The sequence below is a fragment of the Lichenostomus cassidix genome, chromosome 2 (genome assembly GCF_008360975.1).
Source record: "Lichenostomus cassidix isolate B80296 chromosome 2, HeHo_3.0, whole genome shotgun sequence".
NCBI lineage: Eukaryota > Metazoa > Chordata > Aves > Passeriformes > Meliphagidae > Lichenostomus > Lichenostomus cassidix.
Genome location: NC_139482.1, coordinates 34,666,763 through 34,684,713, shown reverse-complemented (window position 1 = coordinate 34,684,713; position 17,951 = coordinate 34,666,763). Strand labels below are relative to the sequence as shown.

Below are 17,951 nucleotides of genomic sequence, written 5' to 3'. Positions count from 1 at the left end.
CCCCAGCCAGAGGACAAAAATTAGGATATACCACTTCTCACAGCTGTTTTGCACAACTTGGATCTCTAATCTTTGAGAGCTGGGAGGGACGCAAGACGAAAGAAGTGGGTGTTCCTGTTAAAAAACATCATATGTCTTATTTGCCTGTTTCTTAAGAAAGAAGAAAGCAACACTTGCAATTATCTCATGGGCATTTATGTCCTTATTTGGAACTGCTTATATGACAGAATAAATGTTTTGAGCACAGTGATCCAGGTAGTAATTTTCTAATCGTATATTGATTTTGCTTCAGTGTTATAGTGCATTCAAAAACAAAAAACAGTGGTGGTACAGCAACATGGTTGGGTGCAGGCAGTAGAAACCAGAGCAACTGGTTTCTTAATGTCTTAACATTTCCAGTGGTCTTGAGCAGAGCTGTGTCTCAGTGAAAGGACACAGTGGGACTCGTGGGACCAGCTGCTGCAAGGTGATAACCAGTGTGATTCTCTGTATCTCCAGAAGCTCTAATGGATCTTGAATGACAAATATATGGAAACAATATTTCACTAGTGCTAGCAAATATGCACAGGATTTCTAATTTCATCCCTGAAAGATGTTGTTTATTTCTAAAATACCCAAAGCATAATAAAAAATGAAGTAATATTTTCTTCTCCTTCATATATCTGCAGGCAGGTAGTCTAGCATTAAACAGTTATAAAGTCTATAGGAATGTACTTACTGCAGCAGTACACAAATTTCAGAATAAATGAGAGCCAACAATATACAACTTTAATAGTACTATAACAAAATAGTTTTTAAAGCAGTATTCAAATTTTCCAGTTGTTTGAGAAGCAATGTAAATGCAGACCCTTGCTTGTTACTATATTCATGCATATTTATCAAGTAACTACAATAATGACAGTGACAGCATTGGTCAAAGCATCACCACTTTTTTTTTTTTCTTATCACATAATGTACAGTAAGGTATCATAATAGGCTAGAAAACTACTAATGTTGCTTTTTTGGAGTCCTGTGGGTGAAGAGCTTCTTAACCCTACACCATCTCACACCATGAACATTCACGTGTGTGGGAAAAGTTACAGCCTAACTGAGCTGCTGTAAGAACAAAGAGAAAATTACAGGGATGTAAAAATGCGGTTACCTGTCCTTTCCAAATAGTTTTGTTCAAAAGCAATACCATGGGGAAAGATCACCTGTGATCTATAACATTATTACATCTCTAACTGAGGGGAATTAATGGCAATTCTATAAATTATTGCCATTACTGAACATAGCCTGGCTGTTAGCACCAGACTCACCCTGGAACAGCAGTATTATTTTTCAAGCTGGTGAATCATGGAATCACTTAGATTGGAAAAGAACACTGAGATCATCAAATCCAGCTGTTAACCCAGCACTGCCAACTCCACCACTAAAGCAGGTCCCCGAGTGCCACATCTACAAGTCTTTCAAATACTTGTAGTATTAAATGGTGACTTCACCGCTTCCCTGAGCAGCCTGTTCCAATACCTGACCACACTTTTGGTGAAGAAGTTTTTCCTAATATCAAATCAAAACCTCCCCTGGCACAGCTTGAAGGTATTTCCTCTTGTCCTGTGCCTTGCTACTTAAGAGAAGTGACTGACCCTCACATAATTACAATATCCTGTTGGGTTATAGAGAACGGTAAGGTCCTCTGAACCTCCTCAAGCCAGGATGTTGTTGGCCTTCTTGACCACCTGGGCACACATGGGCTGCTGTTCAGCTGCTGTCAACCACCACCCCCAGGTCCTTTAGTGCCAGGCAGTTTTCCAGCCACTCTGCCCCCAGCCTGTAGTGCTGCCTTGGGTTGTTGTAACCCAGGTCTAGGAACCCAGACAAGTTGTAAAAAGGGGAATCAAAGGGTGGTTGGGGTTAAAAGGGATGACTACAGGTCATCTGGTCTAACACCCCTAGCCAAGCAGGGTCACCTAGTGCCAGTTGCCCAGGACGAAGTCCAGATGGCTTCTGAGTATCTTTAAGGAGTGATACTCTACAAGCTCCCTGGGCAACCTGTGCCAAGGCTGTCACCCCCACAGACAAAAAGTGTTTCCCAATGTTCAGAAAGAGCCTCCTGTGTTGCAGTTGCTGCTCATTTCCTTTGGTCCTGTCAACGGACACCACTGAAAAGAGTCTGGCTCCATCTTTATACCCTCCCTTTAAATATTATACACTGGAGAGATCCCCCTCTCTTCTCTTCTGCAGGCTGAACAGCCCCAGCTCTCTCAGCCTTTCCTCATAGGAGAGATGCTCCAGTCCCTTCATCACCTTTGTGATCACTTGTAGGACTCTCCTCAGCATGGCCATGTCTTCCTTGCACTGGGGAGCCCAGAATTTGGGCACAGCATTCCAAGTGTGGCCTCACTAGTGCTGAGCAGAGGCAAAGAATCACCTCCCTCGACCTGGCAGTGAACAGCACAAGAATAAAGGTAGTTCTTGCTAGAAAGACATCTTAGGACCAGATCTGAACATCTGTGATCTAAAGAACTTACCCAAGGTCTGAATATTAGAAGTTCAAGTCTTGTCTGCTGCTAGGTCATTACTTTTTCCAACCAACTTCTTTTGAGACAACAACCACTTTGGGGACTAGGTCTTTCACGTGGTGTGTTTTGGACAATGATTTCTCACTGCTGGCAAATAGTAGTAGCTTTAGTTGCCTGTTTAAAATGTAGGTTTTGGACCCCTCATCCAAAGACCTTGTAATTGCTGGGTAAAGGCAATCTATCACAGGAATGGTAAATATCCACTTTGCCAGCAGGAAAAGACAGGACACGTGTCCTTACATACACACATCATGGCATGTGTATCCACACACACCATTTCTTTTTCTTGCTTACAATACAGCAACTTCCTTTTCCTCCACTTTGGAAAGGTTCTGTCATCTTTGTCAAGTCCATGACTACCCTACCCAGATGGGCCTCTTCAGACACTATCCTATAAGGATCTATAATCATTAGGAGGTAGGCTCAATAGTGGCCACAGCTCCTTGGCATCTCCTCTTCATGAGAAAAGGATTGTGGGCCATCTCTTCATGAAAGTGACATCCTGCTGCAGTCTGAGGACAGGCAGAATAGAAGAAAAGAAGAAACAAAAACAGACTAAAGATAGCACGTTAGTTTGACAGTTCATTGAAAAAATATCTGAATAATAACTGGAAAATTTCCAAAAATTTTGATGGAAGGAGAAAAAAGAACTACAGGCATGTAACGCAAAACATTTTGAGGTAACATTGTCAGCATGGTAAGAATGAGAATTGTTTCAACACTACAAAGAATTTAAATTCTGTGCTGCTTTGCTTTAAAAATATCCACCTATATACAATAATTTAAAAGCCTGTACTAACATTCCTGTAGTATGCAGGCCAGTTCAAAAGGTATAATTTGTATTGTTTTTCCAGTTTACAGAAATATTAATATTGCAGTACTTGCAACTCAAGTACAATCTATCACTGCAACGGGGACCTCTTCTATTTTATATAGTATCTTGATCTTCTTTTTTAATACTAGTCCAGAGAGCATCAGAAGACTCTTCTCATCTCACGTGTGTTCTTAATGGAGGATTCTTAGAGGGATCTGTAAATAGACAGGACAGATTTAATCAAAGGAGATAATTTTTTTAATGGGTATTTTGGATGCACTTATACAGCAGGGATGCAGCATTAATCTGCTACCCCTGACAAATATATACATATAAATATATATGTGTGTGTATATATATATATGTATATATATATATAAACACACACACATTGTTCATGCTCTGCAGCCCTTCAGTAAAAAGTCAGCCCATACAGCAGACAATTTAGCCTGATGGAGACTGCTATGAAAAGTCATGAAAAGCACTTTAGCACGGAAACAAAAAACCCAAAAGGTTAACTAAAAGTTGGAGATCTAATAATACAGAAAGCTGGGTTTTTTAAAAAGCAGAATATGGGCATGAGATCTTTTGGCACCTTCAAACACCCATTTTAAAAGCTGGATAGGTAAACTGCCCTTACAACAGTGACCTGATTCTAAGTTTCTAAGTTAAGAAAGGAGGAAAAAAATGTAAAGCAAGGTCCAGCCATTTATCCCTTTCCTGACAAGGTTCAGGTACCAAGTCCTGAACTTTGTTATTCAGGTGTGTAAGACACCATCCACAGGATTGAAATCAAAATACATAATGGAAGACATAGATCAAGTCACCTTTCTCTTTGTGATTTCACAAATTAATGAACAAAGAAATCAAACTCAGCAGCTTCCTAAGTCTGTTTTACAACATTACTGTTTTTAACATAATGGGCTTTGTAAATTCAGCAATTGAAAAACACAGGCTGCATGTCCAGCCACATAATTTTATTTTTAGCAAAGACTTTAATTAATTAAGTACTTTTCATTATAACTTTGGTCCCTGTTGCCACTGTGGCAAATCCCATTCCTCTCTGTGCCTATGCTAGCAGTCCAGTTATGTTAATGCTGGTTCAGTTCTTTATTTTTCATCCCCATTTTTAAATCTCTTGATAATGATCAGCTCATTTCATGTTTACACACTTACCTCTGGCTATCTTGCTGGGATATGTTTTCTGAAAGGGCTTGAATTCATCAGGTGGGGGAAAATCTTCCACAGAATGGAAAGTAAATTTAGATTCGAAGTCATCTGGGAAGTTTCAGGGAAATAAACATTAGTTGCTGCTAGAGAGAAACTTAAAAAAAAAATCCCCGACAATGTTGCCACAAGTAAGTTCAATTAAAAATGCTGGCTTATTTGCCCTTGGAATTGATAGTGGCTCATTCCATTTAAACCACCTTGATGAGTACTTCCCTGAGCCATCTGAGTTTTCTGCCTTAATTGCAATCACTACCTGCTACTAAAACAGAAGTTAAGCTTCTGCCTGCCATTACAGTTTTCTGCATTGATGGTACTGTGGTAATAGAGGTATTCCTTGGTGGTTTTCAAGACATGTAGCTGTAAACAAGAATGAATGGCCAATTCATCAGACCACAAAAGTAATTCTTAGTGGTCTTTGCCCTATAGGACTGCAGCCTCTAAATGTCCATGATATGGTTTTAAGAATAGTAATATAAGCACACTGTGGGAACTACTCATATTTTAAAGTAACTTTACAGGTAGTGCATGCTTTTCTACTGACTGATTCAAATCCTTTGTGAAAAAGCCTTAATTTCCTATCATTGTATAAGGTTGTACAAAAATGTTTCTATTATACTGCCCTGCTACTGCTATGACAAAGCCTTGAGTGAGCTTTTGAAGGCTGAGACACACACAGGCTTTTGTACTAAAATTATTAACAAAGGCCAAGAGATTTAATTTAGATGGTATTACCAATGATGTGCATGTTTCCATTTTTAAGTGGTGTGTAGGGGTCATGAGCTGTAGCCCAGGCTGAGGCTCCAGACTTGCTCGTAAGTTCAGTTGTTGGGGATCTGGCTGGTGGCTGTGGAGGTGTGACCAGCTTCCCAGCACCGGCTCCTTAAAAAAAAGCAGGAGATCAGCATATAAACATCATCATGACTTCAAACCAACAGTAAACTACACACAAAAGGGGAGGGAGTGTAGGAAGAATGCAGTATTTGGGGCAAACATACCCATAGCTGTTGTTTGTCAAGCCTGACCACAGATTTGTAGCATTAAATTCAAGTTGCTATTGGAGTTGGTTGGTTGGGGCTTCCCATTTCTAGTTCTAGGGAAAATGTGACATTCTGAAGTGTGGTTTTGTCCCAGTCTGGAAGGGAAGATTATCCTTCCACTTTGACAAGAACAAGCAGTCTCTTTAAGCAACAAAACAACCACACTACGTGTTATCTCTAAAAGAAAATTTCCTGACACTTTGGCAGCTATGCAGTGGAATTACCATTAGTCTTGTGCATTTCACTGAGGAGTTGCAAGGGCCATCGAAGTTTACATCTTGCAGACCTACTGCAGGAGCTACGTGAGGGGGAAGGAAGCCCAAAGCCTCCACGTTAACAGCCTCTCAAAACTGCTTATCCTGTTATATAACCAAGGGATAGGCAGGCTAATTTTATGGAAACCATACAAATTGAACTACCATGAAAAATGGGCATCTTGACAAAGTAGCAGTTCATCAGGCAGTTCTGAGCAGCATTAATCACCACCACAAAGTACCTGATCTGCTGTACTAACACAGCCTATCCCCTGGCTCTCAAAGGGAACCAGTAATCTCTCTCCAGACATGTGGCTGCTAAAATACAGGGTACAGAACGTTCTCTTTCAGATGTTCGCTATTAAGTAGCTGTCTCCATTTCTCAAAGCCACACAAATCTAGGCTCATCTTTTTCATTATTTTCATTACATCAGAGGAGTCTAATAAAATTTCCTTCTACCATCTACTCAAGGCAATACTGGCTAATACCCCACTTCCCACGTAGCTGGAGAAACTCTGGCCCATACACTTTGATCACAGGGGGCACTGGCTGCTTCTCTCTGTTGAAGAGCAGAGGGCTGCAGCCAGATTTGCTTTTGGTCATCTATGGCTGGTAGCTGCCCCATCTCTGTTTCATTATCTCCTGTAGTGTTCCCCAGCTGTTGCCAAAATTGCTCCTGCATGGGTACAGCTGTAGAGGGGTGTCCTGGGCAGGTTGGCATATGAGCAGCTGCTGACCTGGCAGACACGGTGCTGTGCTGCCCTACCTGAGCCTGTCAGGGTACCACCTATTGCGCTGCAGGAAACACCACTGCCAACACTAAAGCAGAAGCAGCCCAGCTGTCCTAAGACTTTGACTCCACTGATCAGTATGTTGCTTCCAAGAGTGGCAGCTTAAACTATAAGGCATGTGAGCCCAGTGATAAGAACTGCCTGACATCTCAAAAAGCCAGATGTTTTGGGTGTTCATCATGCTCCATCCAACCTATAGGTATGCTTCCTCCCATGTACGCTTTCATCCCTGCCCCTCCATGCTCTCCAGTCACCTGTGCAATAGAATGGTTTGGATTGGAAGGGGACCTTGAAGAACTAAATCATCTTCAAGGTCCCCTTGCAACCCTACCCATTCTGTGATTTCTCCCGGGATATCCAAAGGGAAGCAAAAGCCTACTTCCTTCAGAGGTGCCGCTCTCACCTGCACCTCGGCCGGGTCTCTTCTTCCTGGTCTCCACCACGGCTGCGGGCTGAGGGTGGCCGGGGGTGGGTGGGAGCGGCAGCGACTGGATGTTGCTTGGCTTATGGAACTGTGACAGCAAGTGGGGAGACTTGGGGGGCAGCGGAGGGGGCACATCAGCACCGCTGAAGGCCGGGGCGGGGGGAAAGGAGAGCCTGTTGGGGGGCGCGGGGTGGGCGTGTGGCGGCGGAGGGGGCGGCGGCGCGGGCGGGGGGCAGTCCCTCGCTTCGGCTGCGGGGGCCGCGGGGAGCTCGGCCCTGCCCGGCTGCCCGCAGGGGGGCACGGGGGGCAGCGGCGGAGGAGGAGGAGGGGGAGGGGGCGGGTGCGAAGCGCCTGCTTGAAGCTTGGAGGGCTTGTCAGCCTGAGGGGGAGGCAGCGGGGGCGGAGGAGCGGCGCCGGGGGTCACCGCCTTGGCAGGGCGATCGGCCGGAGGGGGCACAGGGGGAGGAGGAGGAAAGGTGAGGGAAGGCTTGCTGGAAGCGGGAGGCGGGGGAGGCGGGGCGGGCAGGCTGGGCCGTCTGGGGCCAGCTCCGGCTCCCGCTGCGGCTCGGGAGGTGCCGGGGGCCTGCGGTGGGACAGCTGCCCTCGGAGCCTCGGCCGGGTGAGAGGAGTTGCTGCTCGCCTTGGCAGCGCCGCTGCTCGGCGGGGCCGAGGGTCTGGGGGCTGCTGGTCGCACTCCGGAAAGCTGCCCGGGCCTCCCTGCTGGAAACCACATAGCACATGTTACACTCCGGGATTGCGGCCCCACTCCTCGGACCGAACAGCGCCGAGGGCAAGCTCTTCATCTTCCCCTCCCCAGTGGATACCCTGAGGGATTGAACTAATTCGCCCCAAACCAATGTCCAACAAGTTGCCCGTGCTGTAATGGAATGCACCGATGATGCATTCCAGTGAGCACCAGCGATTCTGCTTAGTTAAATGACGACCTGCTGAGAGACCCTGCTCCCCTCCCTGTTCCTCATTTTCTGCAGAAACAAAGAGGTTAAGGACTAGGCACTTTTCTGCAGAGTCTGGGGCTCTTCACACCAGCCTCATCTGCCTAGTGCAGCCCATTGGGCATCGAGAGGCCCGGTGAAAAGTACTCGAGCAGTTTGACACACATCAGCTGGCATCCTTCAAGTCAAGAACTTGCTTAAGATCAAAAAATTCACACAAATGTTACAGAAATCTCAACCCCACAGATAAAAGCCAAGTTTTTAAAAGCAATGCCTCAAAGGCTTTCTGGAAGGCACAGGTTCTGGTATTTCCTTTTTAACAGCAAATGCCTGAAGATTCTTGAACTTACAAAATGTCTTTTCCTGAGTAAATGTCAAGGATTTATCACAAAGCAAGATGTCAAAAAAGGCATCTCATTCGATACTCACATAGTCTGATAGGCATGATCATAGTTTTAAGAAAACTCAAAGTAGTTAATGCCACTGAAGCTATCTCAAAAGCCCCATCACACCAAGTGCTGTGCATCTTGGGTTTGCCTTTCAGGAGCAAAAAACCTTCAGGCAGAGCCAAGTTCTGTCTTTCCCTGCAAAAGCCTACTTTGCTCTGTGCTGTGTGAGCAAGTACCAGCTGCCCAACAGTGCTAGAGGTCATTACTGTGACTATAGAAGTCACTCCTCATTGATGCTTGCACTTCTTGAGGTGAAAGCAGTGGGGCTCCCACATGTGTCTTCCTCCTGTCATTGTGAAGCAACAATACCCTTCTTTTTTGGGTCAGTAAATTTGCTGGATCAAAGCTATACTTTATACAATCCAGAGAGCAAAAATCTTAAATATGAATCTTTAAAGTAACACGCAAGACTGTAATACCATAGAAATACATGCTAATGGAGGGAAGGAAATAATTTTGCCATTTGTGCTGAAACTGATAAGCTCGGATTTCAATACTGTATTCAAGACACATTTAAAAGTTTTCATTAAAATAATGTAAAAAGCTCAGTTAAAGAGATCTATTCAATGTGTTTCCTACTGAGTGTGGAGATAGCTTTTTATTTATATTTTAAGAAATAAGGCACCTGAAATTTAGAAAGATGGATTCAATCACATTATTAATTGAACCCTCCATGGTCACATGATAAACTAAGCACTCAGGAAAAAAAAAACAACCAACAATGAAAATCAGTCACTAAAGCTAATGCCAAAGTACTTTCATCTCAAATCACTGCCCCTCGAGCTACGCTTTTATACAAATGAAGCCCTTACCTGTCATGTCCCTCTGTCCTGCTGGCCTGAGAACAGGAAAGCCACCAGCAAATAAACCCCCCAGAGGCTGCTGAGAGCCACCTTTATTAACAGATGGGTTAACTCCATCTCTGTTAGCTCCTCTGGGCTCTGTTAAAAAGAAGGAAAAAAGCAGACTAATATAATTTCATCCTTGCCCTGAGACTGCTAAGGCTTGGCACCAACAAGCAGCCAAATCCAGACTTTTCCCTCTACTGTTAGTGCAGTAACTGCCATCACTCTGAGCTGTGCCTTGGAGCACAGCACCCTCTGGTGCTATTCAATCTCACACGAATCATGACACCAAGAAGTAGTTGTGCTAGGCCTAATATTAAATATATGCTTTCAGAAGTTTACAATTTTTCAGCATTTTTTAATTTTAATCTAATAAAGAACAATCATTTTGCTAGAGCCAACAATTCCACAATTCCTACTTTGTTATTTTATTGAAAAACTCTCAAGGATTTTTTTTTTTTTTTGGAACAAGGAATGTCTGCTAAGGTGATATCCAGTAAGAGACTTATCATTAAGTGGTACAGTCACTGATCTCAGAGCAGGATGAACATTTAGAAAGTCTCCCCTCTCCACATCCTAAAGCCATACAAGGATGCAGGCTTTTGCTGACCTTCAAACCTGCCCTTCAGGTTGAAGCTGTCCATCTGACCTCCACCCACACCCAGGGCTTCAGCAAAGGGCCTTGCTGAGGAGCACACACTCACTTTCAATCTGTGGAGCACTGCGGTCGTTGATTTGAGTCACTTTCCTTAGGCGAGTTCCCTGCTGGATATCAGCCAAGAGTGCACTTCGTGCTTTTTGGTCTTCCTTTCGCAATTTTGGTATCTCTGAGCTTACCTGTTGAAAATAAGAGTTTTATATGAGAGTTACAGACAAAAATGCATGTTTAAAAAGGATACACAGGTGACAGTGGGACAACAGATTTGAAATATGCCATCCTTGGCAGTTGTCACTCCCAAGCCTTTGAACTGAATCAACAGGAACAACATTTGGTTGTGCAGGAGGCAGGAAAGCTGAAAGTTTAAATATAACACAAATCTAATAGCAGTTGGACCAATACTGTTGGAAGGAAATTAGGAGGCATGCTTCATTGAAATGTAACCTCATTTGGCCATTTATGGTCTCTGCCCCACAACTTCAGCTCTAGCTTCCCCTGTCAGCTCTTAGGCTATTTACAATGCTTTACAAGAAAATTTTTATATGTCACATTATAATAAATACCTGTTTTATCCACTTTGCTTAGGAAAAAAGATAGATAAATACATACTGCATTTATACTTGAATGTCATCATTAACTTATTTAGACTGTCTCTCTGTATAGGAGATTAACTAACACCAGTTTAAATAGAATGTCTTTAGAAAAACACGGTTCTATTTTAGCAACTTTTCTACCCTAGCCAAGCTTGGTAAATATAAAGTCAAAGAAAGAAAAATTATTCTTTATTATTATTTAATCAAGTTTCTTGTCATATATATGTTAAAAAAAATATATTTTTATAAAATTGGATGTTTCACTTTTTAAAAGCAGATATTAACCAGCTAAGCTATTATTCCTAAACCTATTGTGATTAACAGAGTGGTCTAATAGAGGGGAATCTTCACATCAGAGGAGCAATGTGCTGCTTGCTTCCAAAAGTTCCAAAGGTTAGCTGTCTTCCTAAAGAAAAGGAATACCAGAAATGTTTCCATAGCCCTTAATTTTAGCATCATAGTTGCAATAAAGCAGAACAACACTGTCACACTTAAAGCCTGAAAACCAAAATAAACCCAGCTTGGTAATAGCATTCTGAAAGCAAAACAGAAACTTAAAAAAACACTTAAGCAGCTGCTGAATGAATAATGTGTCTAACTTTCTAATCCCAAGTGAAAAATTCTATCGGTACGATATTATCCGTGGTTATTTTTGTACTTGCTAAAAAAACCCAAGCCCAAACCCAGCCAGCGGGATTTGCCGCGCCCCGCTAGATGGAGCTCCAGACCGCCGCATTCCCGAGCCCTGATGTAAAAACTCGGAATTACAGCCTGGCTGATATGCAACCATGCATTATTTAAAAATGTTAGGAAAACCCCCACTCTGTTACATAGCTTCCCCGTTTGAAACAGCGCTGGCCGCCCTCGTACTTTCAGAGCAGGGAGTCCCCCTGGCCATTAAGAGGCCCCAAAAGAGCCACCCGAGTCAGCAGGGTTAGACCATGTCCCAGCCACAAATCTTTTCCACTCCCCTTCTCTGGAAGCTGACAATACTTACTGTGAAAAATGGAAATACCATAACTGGAACAAGACTGATTCCTTTCCTCACAAAAGCTCTTTGCCAGTATCTTCAACTTCTCACCTCTCTCACTAATGACTTTGCTGTAGCAGGACAAGCAAGATCTAGAGGGATCTGATCAAGAGCTATGTTTAAAATTAGATCCAGCAGCTGTCTTTCGTTTCCGGGTTCAAGTGTCCATCTACTATGCCAGCTGTCCACTTCACCCCCCAGATCTACTTCTCTGAGCAGACAGGCTATTCGAATATAAAGTCCTGATATCTAGACAGCTATTAGGCTGAAATAACCCACTTGTGGCAACTGGTGGCAAGTGACCAATGACTTGATATCAATGTAACACAAGAATTTGTCACATTAAAAAGAGGGGGAATATTATTCTGCTTGTCTGTAATGCAGCGTAACAAGCTGCCTCTCTCTTACAATAGATCCCCTTACTCCAAGCATAACTCCACTCCATACCCCAGCTGTTTCTTCTTCCCCCTCATGTACGTAAGAGATACAATCTTCTGTGCCCAGCCCGCTGGACTCAGATGATTGATTAGCTGCCGAGTTGCTTGATATGGATTCTCTTTTTCCATTACAAAGTCAAGATGGTCTGGGGTGTCGTGTTGCCTGGTTGCACAGTGGTCAGAGCTCCGTTGGATTTCTTGTTTGCTGCCTGCACTCCCAAGGCCAGTGATAATCCTTGCCAAGAGTCATTCCACCACGTAAGTATCTCACCCACTCATCTACTGGTGCCCTGCATTTGCAAATTCCTGGATTTAACATATTGGTTTTTTGAGAGAACTCTCCTTTATTTGATGAAGGAATAAATCTTGGATTCACACTCATGCTGTGCTTGCAATCCACAGCACAAGCAGATAATAAACATGTAAGTTTTGCATCAATGGAAAAACAGAAAGAGGAACTCTTATGGCTGTCAAATCTTCAGTCCTGATCACATGCAATAGAAATGTTTCAACAGGAAGACAAATATATTTTAAGTCACAGAGGGAAAACAGCTGCAAGACAAAAGATGTAATTCTTAGGCTACTTTCTACCCCACCATCTGCAGGGCAACTTCATTTATTTACAAAAAGACAAACATCTCAATATTTCAATGAAAATCAGAAGGGAAGTGGAGAAGAATGTGAAGATCATTTGTTTTATCAGATGTCAGAGCTGCCTCAGGTAATACAAAGTGAAATTAAATTCCATACTTTATTTACAGGAATTGGTGACGGAATGGTGGGTTCTCATTACCTTAGCAACCACTAGGTTATTCTGCTACTATTTCAGACACAAAGAACGTCACATTCAGTACACATTTAGAAACAGAATGGAACAAACCACGCATGTAAATAGCCTGAACATAATAATTACTTCCTTTTCATCTTGCCCAACTCCACCATGTTTTGTCTTCAGTGTCCTAAATTACACACTCAGCTATGATATGCAGTAAAGTATAGGATTAATGTTTAGGCTATCTGTCAGGTCTTCAAAGTACCTGTAAACAGAAAAAACCCCATAAAATCACAATTTTTAGAGTGATGTTTCAGACTGTAAATCATCAATGTTGGAATCAAACATTTCAGAATTTGAAGCTGGTAACTTAGACTAGCGGAGATATGAATGAGGACAGCATGAATATACAGAGAGATCTAAATCACTGCAGCTTGAAGCAATTTGAACAGAACAACAAACCAACACACGTTTCCCTACTGCTGAGGTGGAGGGGGGAAAAGGAAAAAAAAGCAGCACACTATAAGAATGTCAAATGTAAAATTGAAAATGACAGCAAATTACATACACTGGTCATATCTCTGAAATGAAAGCCTGCATTCCAAGTGCCACAATCCTGAACCTGGCAGGGAGGCTCCAGCAGCAAGCGTGAATGAGCAAGTGTGTCAAGGATGGATAACACAGTCCTCCAATGTATCTCATCCTTTCAGAAAAAACAGTGTGAGCAAAAATGGAATCACAAGTCAGTTCTGGTCTCCAGATCTTTAAAATTACATTGTGGAAATCTGGAGATAGAAAAGAAAGAGCCAAAGCAGTGTTCAAAACTCTGGAGGCAACAGCTTCGATTTTAGCAGCTCAGTTTGGACTGTCAGCCCTGAAATCTATCTGAGGAGTGGTCTGCACACTACACTCTGGACTGGGAAATGGTGGTGAGGACTCGGGCAGCAGAGACAGGTATTTGGTGAATTAATGTGAGATGCAATCAGACAAGCTGCAGACAGCAGCAGAATATCAATCTCCCAGTGCTCGGATCAAGACTGGATCCTCTGTGGCAGAAGTGGTTTTTGTGAAGCACAAGTCACCAGGCCCTGTGCAGAGCTACTTGCTGAGGTGCAGTATCCTGTCATGGAGGGGCACAGCCAGTGGTTTGTAGCAGCTTCTACCAATTAGGAGTTCTGTGAAAATCGATTGTTTTGTTTAGGAGAACAACTCTGTATTTTTACCCTTTCTATACATGGACCACTCAAGATTTGACCCTGAATAACCACAATCTTAACACCCTAATTTGGGTTGTATCAGACAAATTAAGAACTGAGACTTTTTTCTAGGGAAAAGTGACTGAAACACATGGCAATGAGCTCCATTTCTGGGTACACTCTGCTGTGATATTTGCATCACCTTCAGAATGTCACTTTACATCCTGCAAGACAGATGGGAGCATCGACCTACCCTCTGGGCTCCTATGATACTTAAAATATTTAAGAGGTATACGTGCTGAGATACTAAAGTGATGTAAATGCAGAAGGCACCAGCCATTTGAAAAAGTTTATAGTAATACTAACTATAATAGTCACATTTTAAAGAGTAGCCCTGAACACAGAAAAGAGGAAATCCTCTTGTCTCTGGTCAGTTAGTTCAGTTGCAGTTTACACATACTGTCCCATAAATGGATGGTATTTACTCTGATTTTAAATATGCTCTTTAATGAATTTGTAAAATACTTCAGGGTAATGCAGCTCTACATAAACATGACAGCTGCAGGAAAAAGGTAGTTTTTCCTTCTGGACAACCCAATAACCAAGCAGTCATGGGCCTTTGTTTCAGAGTAAACCCATCAGCTGATAGGAAAAGAGAATCCAGTACTATAACTCTAAATTAGGTAGGAGACATAAGTAAGGTAAAATAAAGCATGATTCCATCCAAAGGCACTACACACTCCTTTATTCAGAGAATTTAATAGTACTGAGTATTTATATTACTGACATGCAATTAATTGTATACTCACAGTAGATTCCCTCTACTGGTCACATTTTATACGAAACACCAAAAGGACACCTGTGTAGAAAATTATTTATCTGAACTAGAGAAAAGACTAAAACAAACAAAAAAATTTCAAAATATATTTAGCTTTTCCCTAACTATTTTGTGAGACATAATGATAAAATTAGAGACCAATCAATACATTTGACATCAGTATTATATTATGGGCAGAAGGAGAGCTCTCTCTTTTGCTGACAGTGTAAATTATTTCTACGAATCTGGTGGCAATCACCCTTCCTCTCCCCCATTACCAACTTCCCTCCCCTAGATAAAACCCCCCCAGATTCAATGCAGAGATCAAACACAGGTACTTGGCAGAAGACACAAGCAGCATATATTTTAGTGAAAGAAGAGTATGGGGACATTCCTTAAGAAACCCTTGCGCTCTTATTTTTCTCTGCCATGCTCAGCCAAACCTGCACAGATCCAGGCTGAGGCAAGTGATCTTTACCACTGCAGCATGAAACACCTCGGGTTGGCTTTTAAGGAAGGGGAAGACAGTGTGGCAAGATAAAGAATGAGCAGAAAGCTCTAGGATAAAGGATATTTGATCACACAGACACATATTCATGGGAAAAGAAAAAAAAAGAAGAAAAAAAAAAAAAGTTCCTGAGCCAATCCTGGCCTTCTCTGGCATCCAATCTGTCATGATTCAGAGACCCAACTTAAACTAAAAAATGCCAGAGACAAAGCCTACAAATATGGCAATGTACAATTAAAACCAGCATCTAAAACAGCAGGCAGGGCAACACAATGAAGAGCTGTGTAGGCAATGCAGTCAGTAATGTGGTAGTGCCAGGTCTGAGCAAAAAAAATGTTCATCAATAGTGAAAGGCAACTAAAACATCTAAACCTTAGATAAAGGTTGCATAAAACATCAAGGAAGAGCAGGAACTACTGGAAATATTACAAAATTCTCCAAATATTATTTTCATATTAACAATAACTGAAATTCTGGTATAGACAAAACACATATTTTTCAGGAAAGAGGGCAAAAAAGGTGAAGCTAGCTGCATAATGGAGTATGTGCATCATGTTACAGATAGCTGAGAATATGAGAAGAAAACACAGCTTGTTTGGGGTTGGTAAACCATCTGAGGAAGGATGATGAGTGTTCTCACCGCCCATATGGCACCAGAAGACTCTCCAAGCAGGAGAGCACAGAGAGAGAGATGATCATTGGGTCCCCATCCAGCCATAAATCTCCTGCTCCTTTGAAGGAAAGCCAGGCATTGGGTTGGTGCTTACAACTGGCTTGAAGGGCACAGACACTGGGTACGGGATCTCAAGGGGCAACAGTCTTAAAACACCCTTCTGGGAACTCTGATGATAAAAAAAGAGTAGACTAAGAACAGGGGAGACCTGCCTGAAAGTAACACAGTCCACAACTTCCTTCCACTTAACCACAAGCTGCTGACCACAAGTGTTAAATAAGGAGATTCCTGTAACCATCAGGACTAAGGTATTTATATGAATTCAGCTCCTCAAAGATTTCATCCATTTCAAAACCAGAACTGACAGAAAAAAAATAATATTGCCAGTAAGATGCCAGAACAGTCTAACAAGCTACAATGTCATAACTTTTTATTAAAAGAATGAGATTGTTTTGAAACAAAGTAAAACATGGAAGCTGACCAGAAATCTCACTGTAAGCTGACCAACAGGTCTTCCTTGAGAAAGCACAGGATTATAAAAGTCATCTATACATTTGTAGCTCAACATGTAATCTGAAACTCCAGAGGAACTTGATCCCAAGATCAATCCACTATTACTAGTTTAGAATTATGCCAGGAATTCATGATTTTGCATTTGCAGAAGAAACAGTTTGCCCAGCAGGCAAGAGCATTTCTTTTACAAGGAATTCTCAAACCAGCAGCTAAAGTCTCTACCAGGAATGTGCCAAGAAAACCAACAGCAACAAAAAGAAGGAGCTTGTTAAAATAATAAACCCAGTTTCCAGAACATCATAAACAGGAGTACCATAGAGAAAAAACATTGTCATCCTTTTTATATGCATCCTTCATGCATCAGGTGTGTTTTCACTCATGAATTGCCAAATGCTAAATAAAATAATCAAAACAATCCCCCCTTCCAGTTTAAGGAAAAATCTAACAAGTTCCAACAACAAAGCTTCTTTTATTTTAAAGATTTTAAACTGTTTCCAAAGAAGCTTGGGAGATCTGGTACATGTCAGTTTTGGTTCTATTCACAATAGAGCCCTGACCTCTGATTCAAAGCTTTTTAATTATGGGAGACCTCGCCACGGTGCAAGACTCCACCTGCACTGTCATTTGCAAGACCAGAGCTGCTGTGTTTCTGCTGTATAGCATAGGACAAAAGTAATTAATTCTTGGCACCTGGTCTGCCTGAGCAAACATGGCAATCTCTCAGCCTTCTAGCAAGCTGAGCTTCAAATGCTTCCCATGCGAGGGGTCACTCTCCAGCCAACTTTTCTGAGGGAACCCACACGAGGGAACCTGCCAAATAGCTTCCTGGCAGCTAATGAAATCATTGTTTCAAGAGAATGACAGGACCGGCACTTGACGATTCCATCTACACCCAGCTCGGTACTGATTAACCGCGATCTCAGTCTCCATCGCACAAAGTTCTGCAGTCTGAACCTGCCAGGTTGAAAAGTTCATCGAGCAATGTGTGTACTTAGATAGGCTGTGTCTACACCGACCTTGTTCCTCAGCTCCCAGCAAGGGAAGTCGTGCAAAGCCACCGCCTAGTCCTGGCTTTAGTCCCAAACAGTGAGGCTTTTCAGTGTTAGCAGAGCCTGGTGCCTACTTTGCACCTGCTTGAATTTACCAGCACACACAATGGCAGGGAACAGAGCACAAAAAACAGCATAGCAGGAATGACTTTCTTCTACATCTATATTCCCTGTGCTCATTTCAAACCCTACCAGAAATCAAAGCCACTGCACCCAATAAACCCTCTGCACTTTATGCGAGCACTGCTGTATCAGATAATATAAAATCTTGTATACTAAGGGTTCAATTGCTCCTGCTTTAAATGAAGCCGTGGGCTTATTAACAAGGGCATACCTAAAGTTTTCC

At 42.4% G+C, this 17,951-nt stretch overlaps 1 protein-coding gene across 4 annotated transcripts in view; it reads right to left on the bottom strand.

Moving 5' to 3' along the window:
* Window positions 1–746: 746 nt before the first annotated feature.
* WIPF3 (WAS/WASL interacting protein family member 3) overlaps window positions 747–17,951 on the bottom strand; it is a 37,463-nt gene continuing 20,258 nt past the window's right edge. For 3 of the 4 annotated variants that reach the window (XM_085051016.1, XM_085051018.1, XM_085051017.1), the window contains exons 3-8: window positions 10,064–10,196; window positions 9,327–9,455; window positions 7,092–7,832; window positions 5,338–5,484; window positions 4,552–4,653; window positions 747–3,590 (exon numbers count right to left, since the gene is read on the bottom strand). In XM_085051016.1, coding sequence (XP_084907142.1) covers window positions 3,550–3,590; window positions 4,552–4,653; window positions 5,338–5,484; window positions 7,092–7,832; window positions 9,327–9,455; window positions 10,064–10,196 — 1,293 coding nt within the window. In that variant the 3' untranslated portion in view covers window positions 747–3,549. The remainder of the gene's footprint in view (window positions 3,591–4,551; window positions 4,654–5,337; window positions 5,485–7,091; window positions 7,833–9,326; window positions 9,456–10,063; window positions 10,197–17,951) is intronic. The other variant, XM_085051019.1, reaches the window with a different exon arrangement.